At 43.2% G+C, this 25,235-nt stretch overlaps 1 protein-coding gene across 3 annotated transcripts in view; it reads right to left on the bottom strand.

Annotated features, from left to right (window-relative positions):
* The window catches only part of usp34 (ubiquitin specific peptidase 34), a 121,538-nt gene that overhangs the window by 4,761 nt on the left and 91,542 nt on the right, over positions 1–25,235 (bottom strand). For all 3 annotated transcript variants that reach the window (XM_002939508.5, XM_012963832.3, XM_018094155.2), the window contains 22 exons: positions 24,138–24,213; positions 23,462–23,509; positions 22,347–22,412; positions 21,941–22,021; positions 20,908–20,993; positions 19,245–19,413; positions 19,086–19,160; positions 17,773–17,924; positions 17,159–17,207; positions 16,236–16,340; positions 15,813–15,857; positions 9,326–9,430; positions 8,800–8,947; positions 6,850–7,484; positions 6,096–6,253; positions 4,657–4,735; positions 3,789–3,915; positions 3,237–3,344; positions 2,931–3,035; positions 2,715–2,839; positions 1,160–1,283; positions 585–664 (listed from right to left, as the gene is read on the bottom strand). In XM_002939508.5, coding sequence (XP_002939554.2) covers positions 585–664; positions 1,160–1,283; positions 2,715–2,839; positions 2,931–3,035; positions 3,237–3,344; positions 3,789–3,915; positions 4,657–4,735; positions 6,096–6,253; positions 6,850–7,484; positions 8,800–8,947; positions 9,326–9,430; positions 15,813–15,857; positions 16,236–16,340; positions 17,159–17,207; positions 17,773–17,924; positions 19,086–19,160; positions 19,245–19,413; positions 20,908–20,993; positions 21,941–22,021; positions 22,347–22,412; positions 23,462–23,509; positions 24,138–24,213 — 2,746 coding nt within the window. The remainder of the gene's footprint in view (positions 1–584; positions 665–1,159; positions 1,284–2,714; positions 2,840–2,930; positions 3,036–3,236; positions 3,345–3,788; positions 3,916–4,656; positions 4,736–6,095; positions 6,254–6,849; positions 7,485–8,799; positions 8,948–9,325; positions 9,431–15,812; positions 15,858–16,235; positions 16,341–17,158; positions 17,208–17,772; positions 17,925–19,085; positions 19,161–19,244; positions 19,414–20,907; positions 20,994–21,940; positions 22,022–22,346; positions 22,413–23,461; positions 23,510–24,137; positions 24,214–25,235) is intronic.

Here is a 25,235-nt window from a genome sequence, read left to right as displayed (position 1 = left end):
AGAGATTAGTTGCCTGTAGTTGCCAAGAACCGTGGACGACTAATCTCACCGTGGGCCCTTAAAGAGCCGGTCATGAGTTTTATGGTGTAGTTTTTTTTATTATTAAATTACACTGTGCACATTGCAAATAATTCACTCTACCATTTAACATTCTATTCTTGAACCAATAAACATATTTTTTAGCTGTAATATTGGTGTGTAGGCGCCATCTCAGTTCATCTCAGTAAATGGGACCCAAGGTCCTTTTCTCATGTTCCATATTTTCTTGTAAACTCAATAAAACATTTCAGTTTATAAAAGAAAAAATAAACTACACCAGGCCCCATCTGCTTATTTAAATGCAGCAATTAAGTCTAGTTTAATCAGTGCCATAGACACAGAATGTGTATTGCTTGGATACATCTGTGCAAATACAGCAGATTGCAGAAGGGTAACAGATTTATTTGCACCAAGTCACGCCTGTGTCACTTCTATATCAGGCACCTGTGAGCCTGAGGCTATTTATTAGCGTTGGCAGCAGCTTACACATTTTAGAAATACATAACACACAGTTAATATCGGTTTTAATACACACTGCTCTCTACCTGAGTTTGGCACAGCTCCGTCCAGAGCTTGGGAAATAATGCAAGATGCAGGGAGAGTCCTTCATATGCAATTAAGACACCTAAAAGAAAAAGATTTTAGAAAATGTGCACTTGCAACACAAAAGCCTGCACAAAATGCTAACAGTGGCCCTGTACCAAGGTGAGAACCTTCCCTCAGGCGGCAGGGAGCAGCCAGTTACCATTGCACCAAACAGCCACCTCTGGTAACTTTCAGAGCCAAATTAGCGTCCTCTGTACTAGTGATGCAACCCCTCTGGACCTGTACCGATTCTAATGTTTTAAGCACAGAGCGGGAGAGAGTGAGATTCCTTTACATCGTGGGAACCAACTTCATCATCTGGACTGCACTTAGGCTCTGGTATTCTTCTTAAACATGAGTTCTGGCATATTGGATACTTTATTTAAACTGGGAAAAAAGGGAGGTGCCACCCTCATGTCACTACACTACATAAAGAATGTAGAGCTACAGATGAACAAGCAGTGGTACAGACTGACAGTTATGCACCCAAAACAGTTACAAATTATGAATGGGGTCTTTAAGAGATGGCACTTACTTAGCTTAATTAGAGTTTCTGTAAACTTTTCGCAGTTGATGGCAACGCGGCAGAGCAGATGAATAAACTGATGGTAGGAAGAAAGGTAATCTAGCAGCATGCGATCATATACATCATCTTTACCCTAGAAATGGCACAGAAAACATGACATTCATCTGAAAAGTCCCTGTGTTTCACAACTAAGAATATTAGGCTAATGTTACCCATGGCTGATTCTCTGCCTGTGGATAAGCCTGCAAGCGGGGGCCATTGCGTCAGCCTGGGTGAGACAGGGAGTGGATTTTGGCGTGAAATGCATACTTGCATGTTTCTGTGCTGAAATCCACTCTATGTGCCTGCACCCAGGCCAACACAGTGGCTCCAGATGCAGTCACAAGATTAGGCTAATTCAAGCATAGGGGCTGATTCTCAGCCTGTGTTTATCCACATTCCTAGAATCAGCCCTGTGTGGCGTTAACTTAAAAGGGATCAATTAGACTATGAAAAAAAAACACGATATGTGGCTTTTCTGACAATGCGAAGACTTTTTGCAGAATATCCCTGGCCAATATGTTCAACCCAGTTTAAGTAATTTTTAGGCTACTGCCCCAAAGAACTGATCCTCTGCCTCTGGATAAAGAGACCAAGTATTAACCCTTACAGTAGACTCAGTTTTCTTCTGTGTACTGCTAGAGCCACTGTGTTGGCCTGCAAACAGAGTGGAGTTCAGTGCTTGAAAGGGACGAGTACACATTTCTGTGCCAAAATCCACTCCACTGCCTGCACCTTACCATCTAACAATCCAGTTCAGCCCATTGCTTGCCCCTCGCTACATGCCTGTATGGGTGTTGACCCTGCTTATTGGTCAACACACAGTTTATCATATCCCCTTGCTAAGGTTAGCATATAGAAGAGAAGAAGCAATTTGTTTTAATTTTCAACTAATATAATTAAGAGAATAAGGCACTGAAGCATTCCTTAATGCAAAGTTCTGCTTATATAAACATATACACACGCACACATTAAAGGAACAGTAACACCAAAAAATGAAAGTGTTTTAAAGTAATTAAAATATAATGTACAGTTGCCTTGCATTGGTGTTACAGAAACCCTACTATAGTTTATATAAACAAAGCTGCTGTGTAGCCATCGGGGCAGCCATTAAAGCTGGAAAAAAGGAGAAAGGGCACAGGTTACATAGCAGATAACCGATAAAGCCCCATTAAATTTTATGGAGCTTATCTATTATCTGCTATGTAACCTGTGCCTTTTCTTCTTTTTTCAGCTTGAATGGCTGCCCCGTAACTACACAGCAGCTTCTTTATATAAACTATAGTAGTGTTTCTGTAGCAAACATACAGCTGTTACCAGAGCAGGGCAACAGTACTGTTTCTTTAAGCTTTTGACCATTCCATAAATAAGTGGATACATGTTTATATCAATGAGATATTCCCATTAAGTATTCCACCATTAATGAACTATAAAATGTTTGCTTCAATCATTCTTATTTTAATTCTCAAGCCAATCAATATTTACATGTTTAGGGTATATAAACTAACTGATACAATCACTTTACCTTATTGGATTCAACCATTGTGGGCAAGAGGCACATGTTCAGCTCAGGACGAGGTGGACGGATATTGCTTTTTGCTCCAATTAGTTTCATGTTCTCACGACAGGGGAAGTAGGGACCAAGCGACACTGAAATTAAACATCAGCCTTTGTTTTAGGCACAGTAAAAGGCAAAACTGAATATAATCTATATAAAAAAAGCTTTAGTTCCATTACTTACTTGGGATGTTACTGTGATGGTATGTACAATGATTGTGCTGTAGAAATGGGACCAGAGTGTGCAAAAAATCATGAGGGCTCAGCAGTACAAGTTCTTTCAGCACATCTAGAAAGCAATGGAAAAACATTATACATTATAACTCAGTAAGGGAGAAGTGGCTTCAAGGAAAAGTAGCATCATTGGTAAAAGATTTAAAAAAAAAAAAAAAAAAAAGAGGGGAAAAATATTGCTGTATACAGCACTTAAAAACAAAAGAATAAGAATAACAAAGGCTCACAAATAGAAAGCAAGGAAATGAAGCAGTACCTATGCAGGCATTTCTTAGTTCTGGGGGACTGTAGGAATTTAACAATGTTAGGAGCTTGTGTGCAAATTCGATTCTTTCTTGCCACTGAATCAAGGCCTGTTTAACGTCTGTGAAAAGCAAAAAAATAAATGTAAGCCACCCTGTCATAGAAATTAGCGTCTGCAATGACAGTCATAATGAATTACATAATGTTATACTGTTAGGGTGGCCATACAGGGGCAGATTTAAGCTGCTGATTAGGCCCTAGAGTTGACCGCTTATCTACCCACCGATGGGCCTGCAGATCTTAACCAGGCAGGTTTGGAAATTCCACCAGGTGAGGACCACAGCAGCACGGTGGTGCAGTTCTCTCCTGAAGAGTCTGTTATAATCAGACCATCGGCCTGGGGACAGAGCAGCTCAATTTGGCCAGTTTTTTTTTTTTTTTTCCGGCAGGCTTGGATCTGAATATGTATGGCCACTATAATGGGTGATATTAGAGCTGCTTCAATGGAAAGATATGGAGAGGGAAATGAAAACGACGACTAGAGATTCACAAGAAAAAGCCTTACCTTTTCTCTGCAGGTAGGGGCGGGTAGATTTAAGGACAGACAGAAATATAGACAAAAGTTCCACCAAGTCTCCAGTTACATGACAGGCTGTAGCCTCGTGATACATCATGTGCAAGGTGTTAAAGGACTGCAAACAGAAACAAATGGATTAGACAATTATATAAATATAAATTAAATAAGAGTGGGCTGTGTGTCCGGGGAGTAAAATGCACCTGAGATCTGTTTTTCCCCCCCTGGTAAAGAGCATGTCGCTCATTCCCTCAGCCATTTTCTTGTCCCCCAGTTGTGCTAAGGTTACCCCCTGTACCTGGTGACGGAGAGGAGTATAACAGGGGGAAAGGGAGCTGTATATGGAGGTGTGGTGCGGGAAATGCATAGGCGCAAGCAGAGCAATGCCGTGTCTGTAGGAGAAGACAATAGGGAGAAGGTGCCAAAAGTCTCTTGCAACTCCCGGGGTTCTGGATGACCCGAATGTGCTGAAAGCTTCCTCCCCCCCCACGCACGCATGCTCGCACACAGTGGGGGGGTGTAGCCCCAATGGTCCCGCTCCTCCTGTCTGCCCCATCACCAACGCGGTGCCACAGTCTGGTATGGTGCAGCCTTCCCAGAGAGGTGGGGGGGCTTCTCCAGACCATGGTACATGTCCCGCGGTGGGGGTTAACTCACTGAGTCAAGCACGCTGGCTCAGGTACCAACCCCAAACTAATTTGCCCACTACATGGAGAATACATGAATGAGCTGCTTAATGTTAAAAAACACTGCCTGTGGGACACAGGAGGAAAACAGCCCACAAAAAGCCCATTAATTTATAGCCCTGGAATTCCACCATTTAATGCAACAATTTAGTGACAAAATATATTGAGCTTACCTCTGTCATTAAGATTAATCCTCTGTTAAATACAACAAGCAATCTGTCTTCATCAGATTCCAGCAATATTCTAAAGGCACTGTAATACATGAAACACATTCACTTCTGTTAGTGCACAACTGAGAAGAATTAAAGGGGAAGTATACCCCCTGGTTCAACACAAGTGCAATGAATAGGGCTTTGTGCTAAGATTAGAATACCTCTTGCTTGTTTTATTTATAAATAAACCATGTTTGTGTCACTCCATTTCATGGTCAGGAATTAGAGTATACATAGACAAACTCTTGGAAAATGTATCTACCCACGTGTCACTTGATTATCTTTAGGTTCAGTATCAGGATGCTAAGCTCATGTTTATTCTTTAACTGAGCTAATGAAACATACAAATGTTTAACTTACTTTGGTAGCTACACATTAATAGAGTCTTGAGCAGAAATACATTTTGAAACTCTGACCCACAGCCCCTGACCCCAACACACATTTTAACCTGCTTAGATCTGCTACCCGACCCAACCCGCAACTGCCTCATCTGCAACCCACTGGACGTGCTGTTGCTGCACCAGGTACCCGACCCGCTTCAGGACTCTAATATAGAATACTAAACCAGAAACACCACCTAATATGTACAAACTGGTTTCTTTAGTAGAAATTCTTTTTGGAGTGCTTGTCAAAACTTCTAACCCAGCCAATGAAGAATATACAGTGCTGATATATAAAATCCAGCGCTAGAGAGGCTAATACTGCTGCTCTTCCTATTGGTTCAACTCACTCCTTCCTCTGTGCTTTCCTGTTCACTTTCCCCACTGTTCCTGAATAGTCTTGAATTGCTGACTTATTCCCTTCTGTTCTGCCCTTAGTGACAGCTTGCTGGATTCTCAAGCCCACAGTCTGTGGAGCTAGTGCCAATTAGCTGAAAGTAATCAGCGTGTGGTTGAGAAGAGATTGGCATAATGGAGTGTGTGTTTTATGAATGGTTGTGTATGTGTATGGTATGTGGTATGCATTGTGTGTAAATGTGAGTACAGGTGTGGGATCCATAATGCAGAAACCTGTTATCCTGAAAGTTCATAATTACAGGAAGGCCATCTCCCAAAGACTCATTATAACATTATAAGCAAAGAATTCACCTTTTTAAAAATGACTTTCTTTTTCTCTTCTTTAAGTACTTGTACTTAATCCCAACTGAGATATAATAAATCCTTATTGGAGGCAAAACAATCCTATTGGGTTTTATTAATATTTAAATGTTTTTTTTAGTAGATTTAACTTATGGAGATCCAAATTATGGAAAGATCCCTTATCCGGAAAACCCCAGGCCCCGCATCTGGATAAAAGGTTGCATACCTGTATTAGAGTAGTGTGATTATAGAGTAAGGGCTAACCCTGACAGCAAGCAGCATCAATTCTGCTTTAGTATCATTGAAGAACAAGCTATATACCTTATTAAAGTTGTCCAGCAGGAACGCCCATCTAAACAACGCAAATAGCAGCTGATAGTAGTTTTCTTAAACTGTTTTATATCTTCCAGTTCTTCCTCTCTCATATCTGGCCTCTGAGCTACAAAGAGCTGCATGAGGTTAAAAAGCTCTTCCACAGCCTGCACAAGAACACAGAAGTCAAGCAAAAGAAATGCATGTATAAAGATGCAAAAACTGCTCTATCTGGATGGTGGAATCAGAGGTGCCATAATCAGCTTGCCAATATAGTGTGTCTCTGTGTATATCAGCTTCATTGTGTATCAACATTAGCAAAGAAGAGTCATAAAAGTACATTGCCCACAGGTAGACTTCTAATACACTCTATGCTGCTATGTAATGTAAATCTAAATTGATTACTAATTGGTTTTGTATCCTGAATTTTTTTATATACACAGCACATTGGGGGTCCATCTCTAGGCTCAGATAACAGGGCTTAAAGGGAACATCTTTTGAGGAACAGATTTTACTTCTAAAGGGTACCTTGGGCCAGTACAAGATGCCCAAAACATCAGGTGCAGCATGTTATTCTTTGTTCTCTTCAATGTATTAACAAATATCCTTAACTACTATTGTAGATGCTTGATGGGATCCTTAGTGTAGGTGGTTATATTTTTGTACAACTTCTTCTTACTATCCTTTCACAAATTCAATCACACAAACAGATATATTTGTAAAGAAGAGCAGTCACAACACTAAATACACCACTGTCACTTACCGCTGGGTACTGGCTGGCATGCGGGGTGAGGTTTTTAAAGGCCCACTGAATGTTCTGGTGTGAGGCAAGCTGACGGGTAAAGGCAGGAGACTGCTCGCAGCACATCCGAAGAATGCCATAGTAAGCTGGCAGCATCCCGCGGTTAAACAGTACTACATCCTGGTCATCGTGGTCAGCCAGAATATAGTTAAAGGCGATATTTTTAGTCACCACGGGATTCTGAACAATAAGGCGTACATTTTCGGGGCAGTCCACGCAGACGTTGTACCAGAAGGAGAGCAAGGCTTGCTTGTTGTGGTTTGTAGCAATAGCTGGCTCAGACAGCTTGGGTTGGAAAAGATTCCACAGGTCCATAAAATATGTGGAAAACATGAGCTTTTCCGTTTTCGAGATCAAGCAATAAGTCATGAAGCTAAAGTAAGGAACCAACTTTGTTGTACCATGTGCAGCAGCATCAACATACAGTTTCGCTCTTGAAAGAAGGCCTAGAAGGGCATTGTATACTTGGTGAAGTACCACAGTTGTGTCTGGACTAAGGGGTAAATCTCTTGTGGGAATGTGAAGGGAACGGGTAGATCGGAACATCTGTCGGAACGAGTTGCTTGGAATTAGTGACACCAACAGGTAGGCTGCAGCTGTACAAAGAAACATGACACAATGAGCACCCTCTAGTTGCTCTATACTGGTTCATGTACATCTTTCTTAAAGGAAAACAGTTCTTGCAAAAGTAAGTTATTCAAATAACAAGTTATGTTAGCACACAGATAAAGTAGAAAACCCTACCCAGTAAAAACACAAGCCCATGAGCTACTAAAGGTAGCCATACATTATAAGACTTGCTCATTTGGCAAAATCACCACAAGCGGATCTTTCCCCAATATGCCCACCTAAGGTGGGCAATATTGGGATAATAATTTAGCTCTAAGGCCAAATGATTATATTACAACGACAGAGACAGGAGCAGTCGGAGCAAGGACTGCATAAATGAGACGATGCACTGACCCGACTAAAAAAGAAAAAAAAAATCAAACCTGCTCGATCAACACCTGGATGATTTTTGGCCACATATCAGCTGAGTAGTGTAACATAGTAAATTAGGTTGAAAAAAGACGTATGTCCATTATGTTCAACCATAATGCCTATAAATAACCTGCCTGCTAGCTGATCCAGAGGCAAAAAACCCCATCTAAAGCCTGTCTAATTTGCTCCAGAGGGGAAAAAAAATCCTTCCTAACTCCAAGATGGCAAACGGACCAGTTCCTGGATTAACTTGTACTAAGAGCTATTTCCAATAACCCTTCATTCCCTCACTAGCTAAGAAGCCATCCAGTTTATATCCTGAATTTACTGCACCAGCCTACAAGTTCAGCATGTATAACAGTATTGATTTAGGCCTTCAGTGTTGTCACAGATTTTCACTGCTAAAGGGCTGTTACTTGCCTTGGGCGAGTACAGAGTCCCAAAACCTAATATGCAGCATTTCTAGCCTACTTCTTTGTTAAGCTTTAGTTCCCCCCTTTAATGGTCAAATTGCATATTAGCTTTGCTGACTTCTAACATAGATTCAAGGAGCCCTATACATTTTTAAGAATGCAATATAGAGGTTACCGCATTAACCGTGACCACCACTACACCATTATCCCCCTTAATCAGGATACCAACCACTTGCATCCATTTTTGGAATTACTTTGGGTCGTTGGGAGTCAGCACAACCACACCACAGACAGAAATGTTGTTAAGAGTGGTGGTGATGACACAGTGCTGATTTTTGTTATCTTTATTAGCATATGTATCATACAGCTCCTATTACTTGGGACCAGCTGTATGATGACAAGTTACAAAACTAGGTAGTAACTACCAATATATCTCCCGCACCACAACTCCCGGGCAGTGCAAAAGTTTATAAGAAAAAATGCAATAATTAATTTCAGTTTCATCAAATCAACTTACAGGTTCTAACTCTGGGATAGTTGTGGGCAAGTAAGAACCGCTCCACCCAGTTCTCCATGTTCTGTAATACCCAGTTGTGTGCCAACTTGTTGCGAGGAGTCTGCACTGCCAGCCAATCCAGACATTGAGAAGGGTTGTATTCTATAACCTAAAATTATGATGGAAGATAAAAATAAATACAGTGCTACTATCTAACAAAACAAAAGCCAATACTTTTAAAGCATAGACTGAATGTAGTTGCTTTTACCACCCACAAATGCTACAGCATTCCCCACTCACCCTTACTACCAAACACCCTCTACTACAACTCTTGTGAATAGATTTCTCCCTTAATTGTGTTGCTAATTTTGTCATTTGCCCATAATTACACTATCAATTCGGTAATATATGTGGGACTATATTTTGCAGCATATAAAATATTCAAGCACATCAAATTTGCAGCTCATCAAAACCTTGGAAAAAGTTCCAGTAAACAACAGTACCCAACTGCTTGTGTGAATCTGTGCTCACTATAGTTTCATTTTACCTCCCATATCCTTTGTAAAATGTAGGAAGCAAAAGGTGGCATCCCAGGGGGACCTCCAGCAAACTCCATGATCATGGTTAGCAGCTTAAAGAAAGGGTTTGCAGCCTGCAACAAAAAGAGAAAGAGCATGTCAGCTATAGTCTACTAAAATATATATCAAAGACCTATTGTGTTTGTATGTCAATCTAAAGCATTAGTACTAGAAAACAATATAATTTATTTCGATTTTTTTTACAGGTAATGTGGAACTCGAGTTATCTTGTGCAGTAGTTTGATTAGCACACTGCAGAAATGTTATTAACTGGGCTGTATGTCAGAACATTTTTGGGATATAGGATTACCTGAAACACTGCAAGTTGTGAACGTTGGCCATGCATATAAATGTACTTATTAATCCAACCAAAACATGCCAAATCCAAAAACAGAGGCACTTCTTTAATAAAGGTGGCCATACTCGCACCGATGAAAACCAATTAAAACAACCCCGCTGCTGCTTCCCAGCCCTTTAGAATGCAGAGCAGCGCTAATCATTTCTCACTACGCTGGCCGGCCCTTTAGCTTAAGTACTGTATATTGCAAAAGGGGATTTATACTTACCGTTACATCCTTTTCTCTTAGTCCTATAGGGGACACAGGCACCATGGGGTTAAATCCCCTCCCATCAGGAGGCAGGACACTGTATAATTTTGGTTTCTCTCCCCTATATAACCTCTTCCCACACCCAGGTACCTCAGTTATGTAACAAGACCGAGCAAACAGTGCTCTTAACTTAATAACTATAAGCTATAACACGGCTGAGTGAGAAGGTATGCATGATCCCTAAGTTTCCAGGGAGGGTGGCCTGTGTCCCCTATAGGACTAAGAGAAAAGGATGTAACGGTAAGTATAAATCCCCTTTTCTCTTGCGTCCTGGGGGACACAGGCACCATGGGGACATACCAAAGCCGTGCCCACTGGGAGGGAGGAAACTGAACTAGAATTTATTGCAGTCTAGCTTTGAACTACCGACTGCAGAACTTTACGCCCGAAGGCTGCCTCGGCCGAGGCGAAGGTATCGAAGCGATAGAATTTTGCAAAGGTGTACGCGGAAGACCAGGTTGCCGCTTTGCACAGCTGCTCCGCGGAGGCCCGGTTTCTGCATGCCCAGGATGCCCCTAGTGCTCTGGTGGAATGCGCTTTTATCCCGAAGGGGGGTGTTTTTCCCAGGGATATGTACGCCCGGCGAATAGTTTCCCTGATCCAGCGAGCAATTGTGGCTTTAGAAGCTGAACAGCCCTTACGGCTGCCTGACGGAATCACAAAGAGAGTCCTGGTTTTGCGGAAGTGAGCTGTCCTGTCTACATAGACTTTCATTGATCTAACTACATCTAGTTTGTGTAGTTTGGCTTCTTTGGGATTTTTGGGCGAGCTACAGAAGGAAGGGAGAACTATCTCCTCGTTTAGGTGAAAGGGTGATACCACTTTCGGTAGGAAGGAAGGAACTGTGCGCAGGACTGCTTTTTCCTCGTGGAAAATTAAGTGAGGAGAGTCGCACGACAGTGCACTTAGTTCCGAAACACGTCTTGCTGAAGAAATGGCCGTCAGGAAGACTACTTTCCAGGTAACCCAGGGAAGCTCAATGGTGTGGATAGGTTCAAAGGGGGCCTCCAAGAGTGCCGACAAGACGAGATTGAGGTCCCAGGGTGGCACCGGGGGTCTCCAGGCTGGTGAGAGGTGAGCTACTCCCTGTAAGAACGTTCCTACGTCTCCTATCCTTGCCAGTTTCTTCTGTAGTAAGATGGACAAGGCTGATACCTGGACTTTAAGGGACCCTAGGCTCAAGCCCTTGTCCAGGCCGTCTTGCAGGAATTGGAGGATCAGAGGAACGTTTGCACTCTGATAAACTACTTGCTTTTCTGAGCACCAATGGATGAAGAGGTTCCAGATTCTATGGTATACCTTGGAGGATACCGCCTTCCTAGCCCTAATCATAGTCTGAGCCACTACTGTCGAAAACCCTTTCCGGGTCAGAATAGCGGTCTCAAGTGCCACGCCATCAAATGGAACATTTGAGGGTTGTGGTGGAGGATTGGGCCTTGGTGAAGCAAGTCTGCCCGAACGGGAATTGTCATGGGCGGATCGATGGAGAGATTTACCAGGTCTGTGAACCACGACCTCCGTGGCCAATTTGGAGCGATTATGATGAACGTGCCTCTCTCCTTCCTCATCCTCTTGATGAGACGTGGTAGCATGGCAAGGGGGGGGAAAGCGTAGGCCAGCGGGACCCCCCACGGTGCAGTCAGGGCATCCACCCCTGCTGCTAGATGGTCCCTGGTCTTGGAAATGAATAGTGGAGCCTTTTTGTTGTGGCGAGACGCCATTAAGTCTAAGTCTGGTCTGCCCCATTGTTTCGCTATGATGTTGAAAACCTCGGAATTCAGTTCCCATTCCGTCGGGTCTATTTTGTAGCGACTGAGATAGTCCGCTTCCCAGTTCAGAAGGCCGGGAATGTGGACTGTGGAGATCTGTGGGACGTTGTTCTCTGCCCAGCGAAGGATCTTGCTGATTTCGCCTGCTGCCGCCACACTCTTGGTTCCCCCTTGGCGATTGAGGTATGCCATGGCTGTGGCGTTGTCGGACTGGATTCTGATGGCTAGTCCTGTCAGTCGGGTTTCCCAGTGGGTCAGGGCTTTGAAAATGGCTCTGATCTCTAATATGTTTATCGGCAGTCTGGATTCCGCTGTTGTCCATAGGCCTTGTGCCGAAAGATTCTGGAAGGTGGTTCCCCAGCCCGACAGACTGGCATCGGTTGTGATGATTTTCCAGTCCGGGTCCGCAAAGGGTCTTCCTTGTGTTAGGTGAGGTGGGGTAAGCCACCAATTCAGAGAGTCGATCGTCTGAGTCGGTAGGGAGATCCTCTGGTTGAGAAGGTGATGTTGTCGCCACTCTGAGATGATGGTCCTTTGAAGGGGCCTCAGATGGAATTGTGCAAATGGGACCGCTTCTGTGGAAGCGACCATGACCCCCAAAACCTTCATGCAAAACCTGAGGGATGGTTTGAGGATAGATCTGAGTTGTCGGACCAGCAAGTGTGTCTTGTGGACCTTTTCCTCTGGTAGGAGAACTCTCCCTAGGTGGGTGTCGAGAAGGAGCCCGAGGAACTGAATTCGTTGTGACGGGGAAAGGCATGACTTGGTCATGTTGATCGTCCAGCCGAAGCTCTGAAGGACCCGGATGGACAGGTCCAGGTCCTCTTGTGCCTGGTGCAGTGAGGGCGCCTTGATCAAAAGGTCGTCCAAGTATGGAGTGATATACACTCCACGGACTCGGAGAAAGGCTGCCATGGTGGCCATTATTTTCATGAAGATACGTGGGGCTGATGATAGGCCGAAGGGGAGGGCCGCAACTGGTAGTGGTGATTGTGGTAAGCAAATCGCAGGAACCTTTGGTGAAGAGGATGGATTGGGACATGAAGGTATGCGTCCTTCATGTCCAGGGATGTCAGGAACTCCCGGGGTTCTAGTGCCCGGATTACCGATCTCAGTGATTCCATCTTGAATCGTCGGTAGTACACCCATTTGTTGAGGAGTTTGAGGTCCAAGATAGGACGGTATGAGCAGTCTTTCTTGGGGACCACAGAGAGGTTCGAGTAGAACCCTTGGAACCTTTGGGGTGGAGGAACCGGAGTTATTACTCCGGCCAGTGCCAGTTCCTGTACGATGGATAAGAAGGCGGCTTGTTTTTGGGGTTCTATGGGAACCCAAGACATGAAGAACCTCTGTGGAGGTGTTCTGTGGAATTCTATCCTGTAACCGGAAGATATTGTGTCTATGACCCAGGGGTCGTCTATGAGTTCGGCCCAGGTGGTGGCGAAGTGTTTGAGACGTCCCCCGACCTGAATGTCTGGCCAAGTGTCGTGCGGCCAGTCATGCTGAGGAGCTCTTCTCGTTAGAGTTCTTGGTAAATGTCTTGCGAGACTGCCAGGTTGTTCTGCCTCTGGAGGTGGGTCCACCTCTGGCAGAAGAGGAGGATCTGGATGGAGGTGATCCTTTTGAGAAACGCGTACCTTGGCCTCGAAAAAAGCGCTGTCTCTTGTAAGATGTAGTAGAGGGTCTGCTCTTGGGTTTCTGCTGGGGCAACAGCGTACTTTTGCCCCCCGTTGCTTGTGAGATAATTTTTTCTAGTTCCTCGCCGAAAAGGCGGGAACCTTTGAAGGGAAGAGAGGTAAGTGACTTTTTTGAGCTAAGGTCAGCCGACCATAGTCGAAGCCACAGGGAGCGGCGTGCTGCTACTGAAAGAGCAGATGTGCGGGACAGCAGCTTCAGAGCGTCCAATGAAGCCTCACTGAGGAAGGAACTCGCCTCTTGGATGTGTAGTGCAACGGACTCGACGTCCTCGATGGCGGTTTCGCTCTGTAGACCGGTGAGGATGGCGTCGGACCACACTTCTAAGGGTCTATTCCGCCAAACGGCCTCGCACGAAATAAATTTCCCAGCCCATGAACAACTCCAAGCCATCATCCAGGAGGAATGGAACCTCCCGGAACACAAGTTCCAAGTCACCCGAAAATTCTCAAAGCTTTATCCCTTTCCAAAGGATGACCTGGGAAAATGGAGCACCCCACCTCTAGTGGATGCTCCGGTATCGCGTTTGTCAAAAGCCACCGCCTTACCCGTTCCAGACGCATCTGCCTTTAAGGACGCCACCGACAAGAAACTGGAAGGCTTCCTTAAAGCTATCTTTACCTCTGCAGGTACAGCTTTTAGACCCATTCTTGCCATGGCATGGGTAAGTCGGGCTCTGGAGGTCTTAGCCCCCTTGTCAGGATCCTCAATGTTAAGGGCCTGAAGGACTGCCACAATCAGGTCATTTGGTGACCTGGCAGAGTCCTGGGTGGTTGAGGCAGAATCGCCCTCTGATGCGGAGTGGGATAATTCCCCTTCGCTGAGCCCTTCCTGGTCCGAGTGGGACTCAGGTGAGGAGGGTGCAGTAGAGTCATTAGGTAAAGGGCACTTGCGTTTAGTTGTGCTCTTAACTACATTAGGTGATGCTAGTTTGTCTAGGATTTTATCCAGAGATGATGCTAAGAGTGGGATTCCCTGCAGACTAGCTAGGGAGTTAGATAGTGAAACTGCCCAGGCTGGGGCCTCAGGGGCTCCTGTAGCCACATTGCCCGATGTTGAGGGTAGTTCTGCCTGTACATTCTCCCCCTGATCTGTTAATTGTGGCGTGGGTTGCTCTGCATCCGTGGTAGCAGTGGTGCTAGCTTTACAAACTGGGTCTTTTTGTGCCACCTTAAACTTTTTCTTGCATTGAGTACATGCAAAGAAAGTTACTTTGGACGCCTGTTTCCCCCCTCTGAGGAATAGTGCATCCCCAGACCCCTCAGCCATGTTGGCTTAGTGACCCTTTTACCGTATTGCCTGGTAGAGGGAAGAGGAGAGATGGGGGGTGAGAGACCTGTGGCGTTCTGTCTGCGTTAGGAGCAGGACTGCCGTGTAGCGTAGCTGCGAACGCGCGCTCTGTCGGATGCCGGAAGGGGAGGTGCCGACTGAGGGCGCGAATGTGGGGAGGTCACGTGAGCCGCGATCACTTCCGGAAGTTCAGCCGGAAGTCTTGGTGCGGCTATTGAGGGTGCGGAAGGCGCGTACCTTCTATTTACCCGCCGGGCTCCCTCTGCCTCACTCTCTCGCCGGTTGCGCCATAGCAGGCGCGCCGTGTGAGAGTGTAGGGGCGGCTGCCGGAGGATACCTTGACCCTCCGCTTGCAAGATGCAGGTATGGGGGAGAGGTTGGGATCTCCCGTGTGAGGAGGGGCTGTAAACCCCTGTTCATCTAGCTACCTGTGATCGGTGCGGAGGGTTAGAGGAGGCTAGAGGGGACCTCATGCTCCTCTGTATTCCCGGGTTTGTGCCGTGGGCCCCCATTGTAGGGGGGGGGGGGGGCGGCCGTCGGGTACATTGCCTTTACTAGGCACCAGGCTCAAGGAGCCGTCCAGCGTAGGGGGCTGACGCAGCGAGTGCAGCCTAGACTGCCTCAGGTACCACCCCGGGTGTTAGGGCTAAGCCCTGAACCGAAGTAATCCTTTCAAGTTGTGTCTCCTAGAGACTCTACTGTCCAACCTCCTGTTTGCGAGGACACTAAAAAAACTGAGGTACTTGGGTGTGGGAAGAGGTTATATAGGGGAGAGAAACCAAAATTATACAATGTCCTGCCTCCTGATGGGAGGGGATTTAACCCCATGGTGCCTGTGTCCCCCAGGACGCAAGAGAAATATGCTTCTTTTTAGACGGAGATGCAGTAGATACCCATTTTTTTGCCTTTACATCCCCTTTAACAGTTAGACGTGCCAAGGCTGTAACCTCACAATGCAGTTATTGTGGCCAAATTCTGACCAACAAAATGCTTTGAGAGGAGTGAAGGGAAACACCACAGAACTGTATTAAACAGTTCCATGCTTGCGTTAATCATCATCTTTTTAAAATACAGTAGAATAGAATTACACATACCTCAGGTGTCAGCTTTGCAATTGACGTAAACAGCATAGATGCAATCTAAAGTAAAAAAAAACAAAAACAAACAAAAAAACCCCACAAAGTCAGCATGTTTTTATGTTTTTTAGTTGAACTACAAATATACACTTTCAATATGGAGAGCAACACAAGCATCATAAAAGTTCATGGAGGTGCCAAATAAGGGCTAAGATTGGCTATAAGGCAGTCTCTATGCACACTATCAGCTTACAGGGGGCTTTATTTGGTAGGAAATCTTGTTCAACCAAAACTTGCCAGGAATTCAAAAACTACCACCTGGTTTGGGGGCACTGAGAGCAACATCCAAGGGGTTGGTGAGCAACATGTTGCTCATGAGCCACTGGTTGGGGATCCTGCCATACAGTATGTAAAGGAAAAGCATGAATAGAATGTACTCACATGCTCTGCAAGACGATTATTATATCTACAAAGGCTGAAAATGAGATTGCAAGTTTGTCTGATGTTAATCCCATCTCGTATGTGTTGGAAAAGAAACGGAAAGCCCTGCAAGCAAATATAAACATTGTAATATCATGTTTATTTTATGATTTGAAAAAAAAATTTTTGTACAGCTTCATGTAAGCCTCACAGATATAAATAGATATAAAGCTGTAGATAATGGGATTGATGAAATGAGTCGCATTCACAAAATCAGTTACACTGTAAAATGTGAACTGCACAACCCTGAAACTGCTTTAAACAGGCAAGTGGATATTAATTAAATTCTGCCAAATGCCAGAGAGGCTGCTATAAGATGCCATAAAAAGTCACCATTTAGTGGGCTAGAAGGTGCTGCTCTGGCCTCTGTGTACTCGAAATAAAGAGCCTACTGGAATTTGAGTCCGGACCTGATGCATTGTATGCCACTTTGCTTACATGTAAAAAGGTGTAAAAGACTTTAGCTCCACCAGTAGATAGGAATAGCACTCACATATATCTTTTTAGGCTCCTTAGGGGTTATGTAATAAAGGGCACTAAGTTTGCCCAGGAGCAGTAACCCTATATCAACCAATCAGCATGCAGCATTTACTGGTCACCTGTTTAAAAGCAAACATCTTATTGGTTGCTATGGGTTACAGCTCCTGGGCAAACTTAGTGCCACAGTTTGAATTATTAAATTGTGGTTTAAGTGGCGTAACTAGAGGGTGTTGCCTCTCTGCAAAAAATTCTTTAGAGGGGCCTGGTGTGCACCGCAACTCTTAAAGTGCCATAAACATGCAGATTTCAGCTGGGGAAAGAAACTTACGTATGCTGATACAGGCATATCATTATGCAGTCTTCTCTAACAAACAGAAAATGATAAACCTAAATGTGCTTCATACCTTTCCGCCAGTTAGTGCAGCCATATCATTCTGGGACAATGTAAGATGCCTAAAAGAGATATCAATAAGTAGCATTAAGACACACTGGGCTGGGCTGAGGTGTAGAGCTAATTTAACCAAAAGGAAAACATACAAATTAGGATCTAATTTATATACTAAATTTGGAATGACTGTATGCCCATCAACAAAGAACAACATGAAGTAATTTCATTTCATTTTATTTTGATGATAACCCGTATTGGGGAATGCTGATCTACTGACGATGAGTGAACCGATCTCTTCTAAATTGTAAGTGGCGTTTTATTCAGCGTATTACACTAGCACAACCTTCTTTCTGGTTGTTTTGAAAAATAACAAAAAGCTTAGTTTAAAGTATTCAATCAATCAAGAAAAGCCGATTAACAAAAAGAGACCAGAATATTTTACTTGACCAAATGAAAGAGAATCGAGTTTCTGACAACCAACCAGGGCCCAGAGAAGACATTTTGGACCTACATGAGGGTTAGTAAGCTTGTATTTTGCTATAGATGATCATGCTTAACATTTAGAGCTTTTAATGACATGTTCCATTGTCAATCAGTGGGAGTCTTTTATAGTATTATTCCCTTAGATACCTTTCTGAGCGAGACTGCTCAACCAGGAAAGCTATCAGAGCAATCATCTTTTCAAGAGCAGCTGGTCGATACTTTTCTTCAGCTAATGATAGAATATCTTCTTCTTCCTCCTCTTCACCTTCCTCCTCTTCAGAAAGCACTTCAACCTGGGGCTAAAATATAAAGAAATCAGTCATTCCCTTGCCACAAGCAGCAAAAGTAGGTAAAGGGCACATAGAGGGGTTTTAATCACCAACTATGCTTCTGGGAAAATCATAGAGAACAGCACTTCTCAGCTGTAGGCACATTCTAGTTAATAGAGGACACGGGTGTGCCTCAAAAGGAGAATCAAAAATGTGGCATCCGCATTCTGAAGTGATACTTGTTCTTACAAATGGCAGTGCATTTCTCATCTTAATGATTGGGAACTGGCAACCAGGGGAGATGTGTTTTGATCGCTATAGCTCTCCTGGAAAAGTTCAGCTACAGGAAGAGAAAATGACTCAGTGCATCTTTATGGACACCTTGAAATGGTGTCACAAAAAAAATATTCACAACTTCTTAAAATAAAAAAACCTAGAGGAGGGTGAGAAATGATCTTAGAACAAGCTCGAACAGTGCAAAACCTGTATTTATTATGATCTCCTATTATTTTGCTCAAAGCCATTAGCAATTCCTCATACTAATGGGGATCTATGAAAAAAGCCGCACTCCTTCTCTAAAAAAGTCCTTTATTCCACTAAAGATAAAAACATAAGTGGCTACAGTGAAGCAGACAGCCTAAGGCGTTTTGGCAAGAACCCTTAATGGGGATCTATCAGTATCAGTTCCTGCCTGCTTAGTCGTCAACTTAGAGTCTATAAAGCAATGAAAATCTTCAGTCTTTATATGATGGAGTGTATGGATATCCTGCAAAAGAACAGTAAGAATACTGGGCATCCATGCCTTGAACTCCCTTGCATATATAAGGGGGCAGCAATTTTACAGTACATAAGCAGCAGTCTTTTCTAATACACACTTGTTTGTTTTATTTTCTGTTTGTGGTCTGAAGCCCACCAATTTTTCAAGCACAAGTAGGAGATGCCTCCTAGCAGTGCTAAAATGACCTCCACCTACCAGGTAAATAAAGCAATTGACTTAAAGAAAAGATGTACCTGCCTTAACACAGGGACAAATAAGAAAATTAGATATATCTTTGAAAAGCTGTGATCAAACAAGTCATATAACTGTAAATATGGATTATTTCAATAGTGGCACAGCCACAAGTATAAAGATTCAATCTAAATATATAAAAATATATACAGAAGTGTTTAACAGACAAATGGCACACCTACATTTTCTGGTCCTTTGGTTCCCATATAAAAATGTACCATGGTTGAGATTGCTTGGAGGGACAGCAGGAACTGGCTCTATAAACCCCAAAACAAAACATTTTTAAGTATAAGCTTTTCCAAATTAGCATTACTTTTTATTTCCAACTGGAATTACATTACCTCTTCTTCTCCCATTTTGACAAACTCATATAGAAAGGCAAAGTACTCCGTCAGATGTTTACTATGAGGTTTCACGCCATGTTCCATAATTGACAGCAATGTCTTCACAAAGCGAGTGACACAGGAGCGGCTGCCTATATCTTCCACGGGACCATCCATGTCATCAGAACTAGAAATACATTACTTGTTTTAAAACACTGAAAATTGATGTTTTAAAACACTGAAAATTGATATTTTAATATCAATGTAAACAGGGCCGCCATCAGAAATCACGGGGCCCCTCACAACAAAATTTTCTTGGCCCCCCTCCCACCAGTACAAAGGACTCACAGACATGAGACACAGGTAGCCAGCAGGGCCCCCCTAATACATGGTAGCCAGCAGGGCCCCCCTAATACATGGTAGCCAACAGGGCCCCCCTAATGTCTTGGTAGCCAGCAGTGCCCCCCCCAGTACATTGGTAGCCAGCTGTGCCCCTCTAGCACGTTGGTAGCCAGCTGTGCCCGCCCTAGTACATTGGTAGCAAGCAGTGCCCCCCCTAGTACATTGGTAGCCAGTTCCCCCCCCCCCCCAGTACACTGGTAGCCAGCACAGCCCCCCACGTCTTGTTCAGCTCCTCTGGCGTCTTCAGCGGCGGCGGCTTCGGACTCCTCCGGCGAGGTCCTTCCTGGACGACACCTCTGCACTTCTGAGTGCCGAAAGAAGACAGGCCCTTTTATAAGGTTGCGCCCCATGCATACTGACGTGACATGTACGCACGGGGCGCCATCAATGGGATCACCCGCTGACCACCAATGACAGGGCCCAGAATTGATTAAAGGGGGCCCGAGCTACTAAGAAAACTTTAGCACGGCTGGGCCCCTTTTAAAGTTAAAATTGCCCGGGCCCGGGACGACTGTGGCGGCCCTGAATGTAAATATATACATTCCAGCAGTAAGAGATAAAACAAATCAAGAGGGGCATGGATACGTTCTTGAAGAATCAGAATATCCAAGGCTATTGTGATACTAATATCTACATATAGTATTAGTGGTTGTATATATAGTTTATGTATGTGAGTGTATAGATTGGTAGGTGTGGGTTGTGTGTGCTGGGTTTACTTGGAAGGGTTGAACTTGATGGACTCTGGTCTTTTTTCAACCCTATGTAACTATGTAACTAACTATGCAACTATATAAAAATAAAACAGAATTTAAGGCACACTGCCTGCCTGGACTTACAAGTTACATAATCAAGAACCCACAAAATAAAACGAAGGCCACCTGACTGGCAAAAGTTTAACATTCTAAAGCATTTACCCCCAGAAAACCGCCTGTATTAGGCCAGCCGCTAGCCCTAATACAGCAACACCCATAACTCAGCTAGTTTTTTTTGTTTTACATTAGGGTGAGTATTGAGACACCTGTTGTCATTAACAGATTTTTTTTTAGTATTTGGCTGAATCCTGATCCTTTTTCAAATTCTTATACCAAACTAAATCCAAACCCATAATATCACACAAACATAATTGTTCAAAACTGATCACATTTTGTCTTATATTTATATAAATTAGATTAAGGAAATTAATTATTGGAATTCTTATAAATAACTGAAAGTCTCTAACTATTCTTGAACTGGAACAAATGTATGCACGGACAGATGGGTCCAGGCGTGCAGAACTTACCCATCTTCCATGCCTGGCTGCAGATACAGATGCGCATGTACTGGTCTCAACCTCTGAATGACATGAATACAAAGACGCTGGAACATCTAAATAAAGAATCCACAGGTTACTAGGTAAGTTAAAGAGAGCATGGACAGGTATTACAATATAAGACTGGGATCTAGGTAAACATCCTGCATGAGACAAATATAATGAAGGATAACTGATTTGTTTTAATCAAAGATTAAAGATGGCCATACACTGTGCGATCCACTCGTTTGGCTACAATGCTCCTAGTTGAGGTAACTTCATCTCATGTACCATGTCCCAACACACATACAAGTACCAAGAAGAGGTGTTGGCAAATCAAATGATCTGCTTTAAATGGGTTATTCACCTTAAACTTTCCAATTGGCTCCCATGAATTCTTTTTTATAGTTTTTGAATTTTTTGCTTTCCTCTTTTGACTTTTCCAAGTTTTCAAATAGGGGTTACTTTTTATTAATAATCTTTCTATGCAGGTCCTATTCATATTCCTGTCTCTCATTTAACCTACAGCCTGGTAGCCAAGGTTAATAAGACCCTAGCAACCAGATACATTGAAGTCAATGGGTGTTTTTCCCTCTGGCTGAGTGACTTTGTTTTTTTAACCGCACCATTGTGGCTATCTGAGTCAATGGGCATATTTTTGCGAGGAAACCTGGAAAAAAAAGTTTGCTCATCACCAATGTCTACATCATACTAAAAGTTAAGCTAAAAACCAACTGCAATCTGTGGTGGCCAGAGATGCTGCATAGATAGTTGGGCAGTAAGGGAAACAGTCTCACCATTTCTGTGGAAGATGACTGCTGTGACACAGCCTGTGCACACAATACTCATATATTTCAATGAACATTTTTTTTTAACAAGCTGCATAGGAAAATGAAGTATTTGCTCTAACAGGTGAGCACTGTGAATCTTGAATCCAATGAAAAACACATGCCAGAAAAATCCCAGGGTGAGACCCTCACTTACATTACAAGGAAAGCGATTTTAAAAGACATGTTCTACCCACCTGTCTGACAATCTGATTTGGACATTTGATCAAAATCTGCATAGGCCACCAATCATCATCTGCCATGCGATCCAAGAACCACTATTGGAAACAAAATTTTAATTTCATCATTTAAATCCCAGTCTCAGCACAGCTCACAAACAGATTTCCTCACCACAGGCACACAATTGCACGCACATACATATGAAGTTCTGATTTATCAGAAGCCAATCAACCTCTCAGTATGTTTTCAGACTGTAGAAGAACCGCATGCAAACACAAGTTGAAATAAAAATGCAACACGGATAACAACAGAACTGAGATTCAACACAAGAACCCAGGAGATGACAAGCACAGTGCCCCCATGCTGCCCAGGTACATATAAACCATTTCAAAAGCAATTTTGACGATAAACCGAAAGCCTCACCTCACAAGCTGCTTGGCTGTTGTTAAACTGCTTAGTTAGCAGCTCAATCCACTGGAGCATTGTGGGCTACAAAAAGAGACAACTTGTTAAATTGAAGCATAATAAGAACCTTGGGATTCCATATAATGTTATACTCCCAAAATCCAAAGCATGGCTTCAACATTCATACACTTTATAAACTCGAAAAGAAAAACAAAACACAGAATGGAAAAAAATATTTGGCATAAGCAATCTTTTTGCTACAAAGAACAATGCAACAATATCACATTTACAACCATTTGTTGTGTGGCTCCACAGCATCAGAGACTAGCATTTGAAACTTTCCTAGTTATTTCTATAGCACAAAATAGAGTAAATAAAAAGGTCAGCCATCTAAAGCAAAGTCACAATGATTCTGAGGTTATACTGCCCTTTAATGTGTCTTAAGTTTCTGTATCACTGCTAAATGCTCTCTCTGGTTCTTACCTTCCTCCCCAGTATCCTCCAATCCTGCTTCTTCTTTGTTGACTGACAGCACCAACAGAGCAACAAAGATTGTTAGAGTTACAGCATTGGGGGTGGGATTACTAGGGAGGAAGGGAAAGCTAAGCTGGCCTCTTTGTGCATGGCCACAGAAACAATAAATTCAACTTAATGGGCTATTTTGTTTTCATTGATGCCAACTATGACAGGTCAAGACAAATCATTATGCTTGCAACACAAGGCATGTGGAATACCAAACATGTAGACTCAATACTGGATGTTCACAGGATGAAGACTCATGTAGCCTACACTTAACAGAAGAAATCTAAAAGGGAGAGATCTCAACAGCCAATAAAGAAGCTTGAATTATATCAGGATGAAAGAGTTTAAAAAAAAAAAAAAAATTTACACAGAATAACTTGGGAGTTGAGGAGTTCTCTTAGCACATTATACCCTGCAGAGGTGGCTTTTTACATCAACATAATGTGTATATAGATATGAACATTATGCTCTAATCAGCAGATATGTAAGCTTACTATGCCACTCCCAATATATAAGCCTGCCTAATAAAATAATTCAGCTGTACTGTGGCTCCCTTATACAAACCAATAATTCAGGTAAATAACATTTCCAGAGGGAAAATAAATATGTACCTTCTCCTTTGAATGGATAAAAGTCTCCAGGACAAATGATGTACTAAGCTGGAGGGAAAAGAAAATTAGGTCACAAAAGTCAATTGTCTCTTGATAATGAGTGATCAAATGTTTATTGCAAGACCTTAAATTCAAATATCCTTTAATTACAAAAACTGTGTTTATTTCAGCCTCCTGAAATCTAATTTGTTTGCACGGAGCAGCACCTGAGCACTGGGGTCTAGGCACACAGGAGATCTCTGCTTTCCCCTGTGCTCCTGGTGAAAGTCCAAATGATGGGTGCGATCCTGGAGGGAATACTGAGGTGGTGAAGTGTGCCGGCATCTGCCCATGCTGCACAGAAATTCTGCCCTGCATAGAGCTTGTGTACCTTTTAATTATTATGCAGTATCAATACAGGTAAGGGACTTGTTATCCAGAAAGCTCAGACCCCGGGGTTTTCAAGAGGTCTTCCTATAATCTGGATCTCCATTCTTTGCCTACTAAAAAATTCAGAACTTTCTGCATAAAGCGCTTTCAGATAACAAATGCCATACCTGTATTGCAATTTCCAACTGTTCTTCCTTACCATGCCCAAATGTATCTCTGGCCTACTCTAAAGCCCAGCAAATTAAATACATCCTACTCATTCCTTTGGGCAGTTATGTGTACACAGACATATAGCAAAATATGTTACCTTTGCTGTCATTAGAGAAACTGCTTTGGGGTCCGGTAATGTACTTGGAATGCTGCTGCAGAGCTGCCACATAAACCTATGAAACATAATGCCATTATTTTAACTCTGTGGGGCTCATTTATAAACACTGGGTAAATCTGCACCTGGACAGTAACCCAGGATAAACCTTAACTTCATGAAGACACGGGGAACTTGTATTGGAGACTTTTTCCCTTACCCAGGGTAAGACTGGCCCAAAAGAATACCCAGCTGGCCCTGCAACCCGCCTAGGGTTTCCACCATTTCAAAATAATTGGTCCAAGCAGGGGGGTGGGGAGGTGAAGTGTGGAAGGTAGGTTGGTGGTATCAGGGGGCGGAGTTATGATGCAAAAAAAAAGTGACTGGCTGATCGCCACATCATTTACCTTAGAGTCCTGTCCAAATTTCCTAATTAGGAAATCCAGGCAACATTTTTCAACTAGGCATCCCTTCCAAAAACCAGGCTGTCTGGGTGAAAACCAGACAGATGGCAATTCTACAGCTGCTTGCAAGCCAAACACCAACACACAACTTCGGACTGAAGCAAAATTAAAGATGGCAGTGATTTCCACTGTGGAAAGTCCGGCCATCTCTAATTTTTTGAGGGGAAGGTGGAGCAGAGGCAGTGGAAGATGGGTGATGGATCCTTGACTTGGGTACCCAATGGGCCCCTGGTACCCCAGTCCAACCCTGTCCCTACAAGATAAATTCCCACAAATTGTTCCGAAATGCTGGGACAACTGCTCTGCTTATGGCACAATCAATCAATAATCCGACTGAAAAAATACTGTTGCCCTTATATCCAGGTGAACATAACTTGGCTGTACCCAATTACCCCAATACGCAATTAAACATAACACGTGTACGATGCCAATGTGTAAACTTATAATTAACGTTAACAGAGCTTTCTCAATTACTTTATACTTTTGCAGCATTTAACTTAGATGGAATCCATGCCCTGATAAAGTCTTTTGCCAGGTTTTTACAATACTCATTTTTTTCTTTGGGAATGTGTGTTCTTTTCCTAAAATAAATGCGCTCTAATATGAAACATGTATCCTATGTTGTCTTAATTGTTAG

The sequence above is a fragment of the Xenopus tropicalis genome, chromosome 5, assembly GCF_000004195.4.
Source record: "Xenopus tropicalis strain Nigerian chromosome 5, UCB_Xtro_10.0, whole genome shotgun sequence".
NCBI lineage: Eukaryota > Metazoa > Chordata > Amphibia > Anura > Pipidae > Xenopus > Xenopus tropicalis.
Note: the sequence above shows the minus strand (reverse complement) of the source record. Positions and strands in the feature narration are given on the sequence as shown.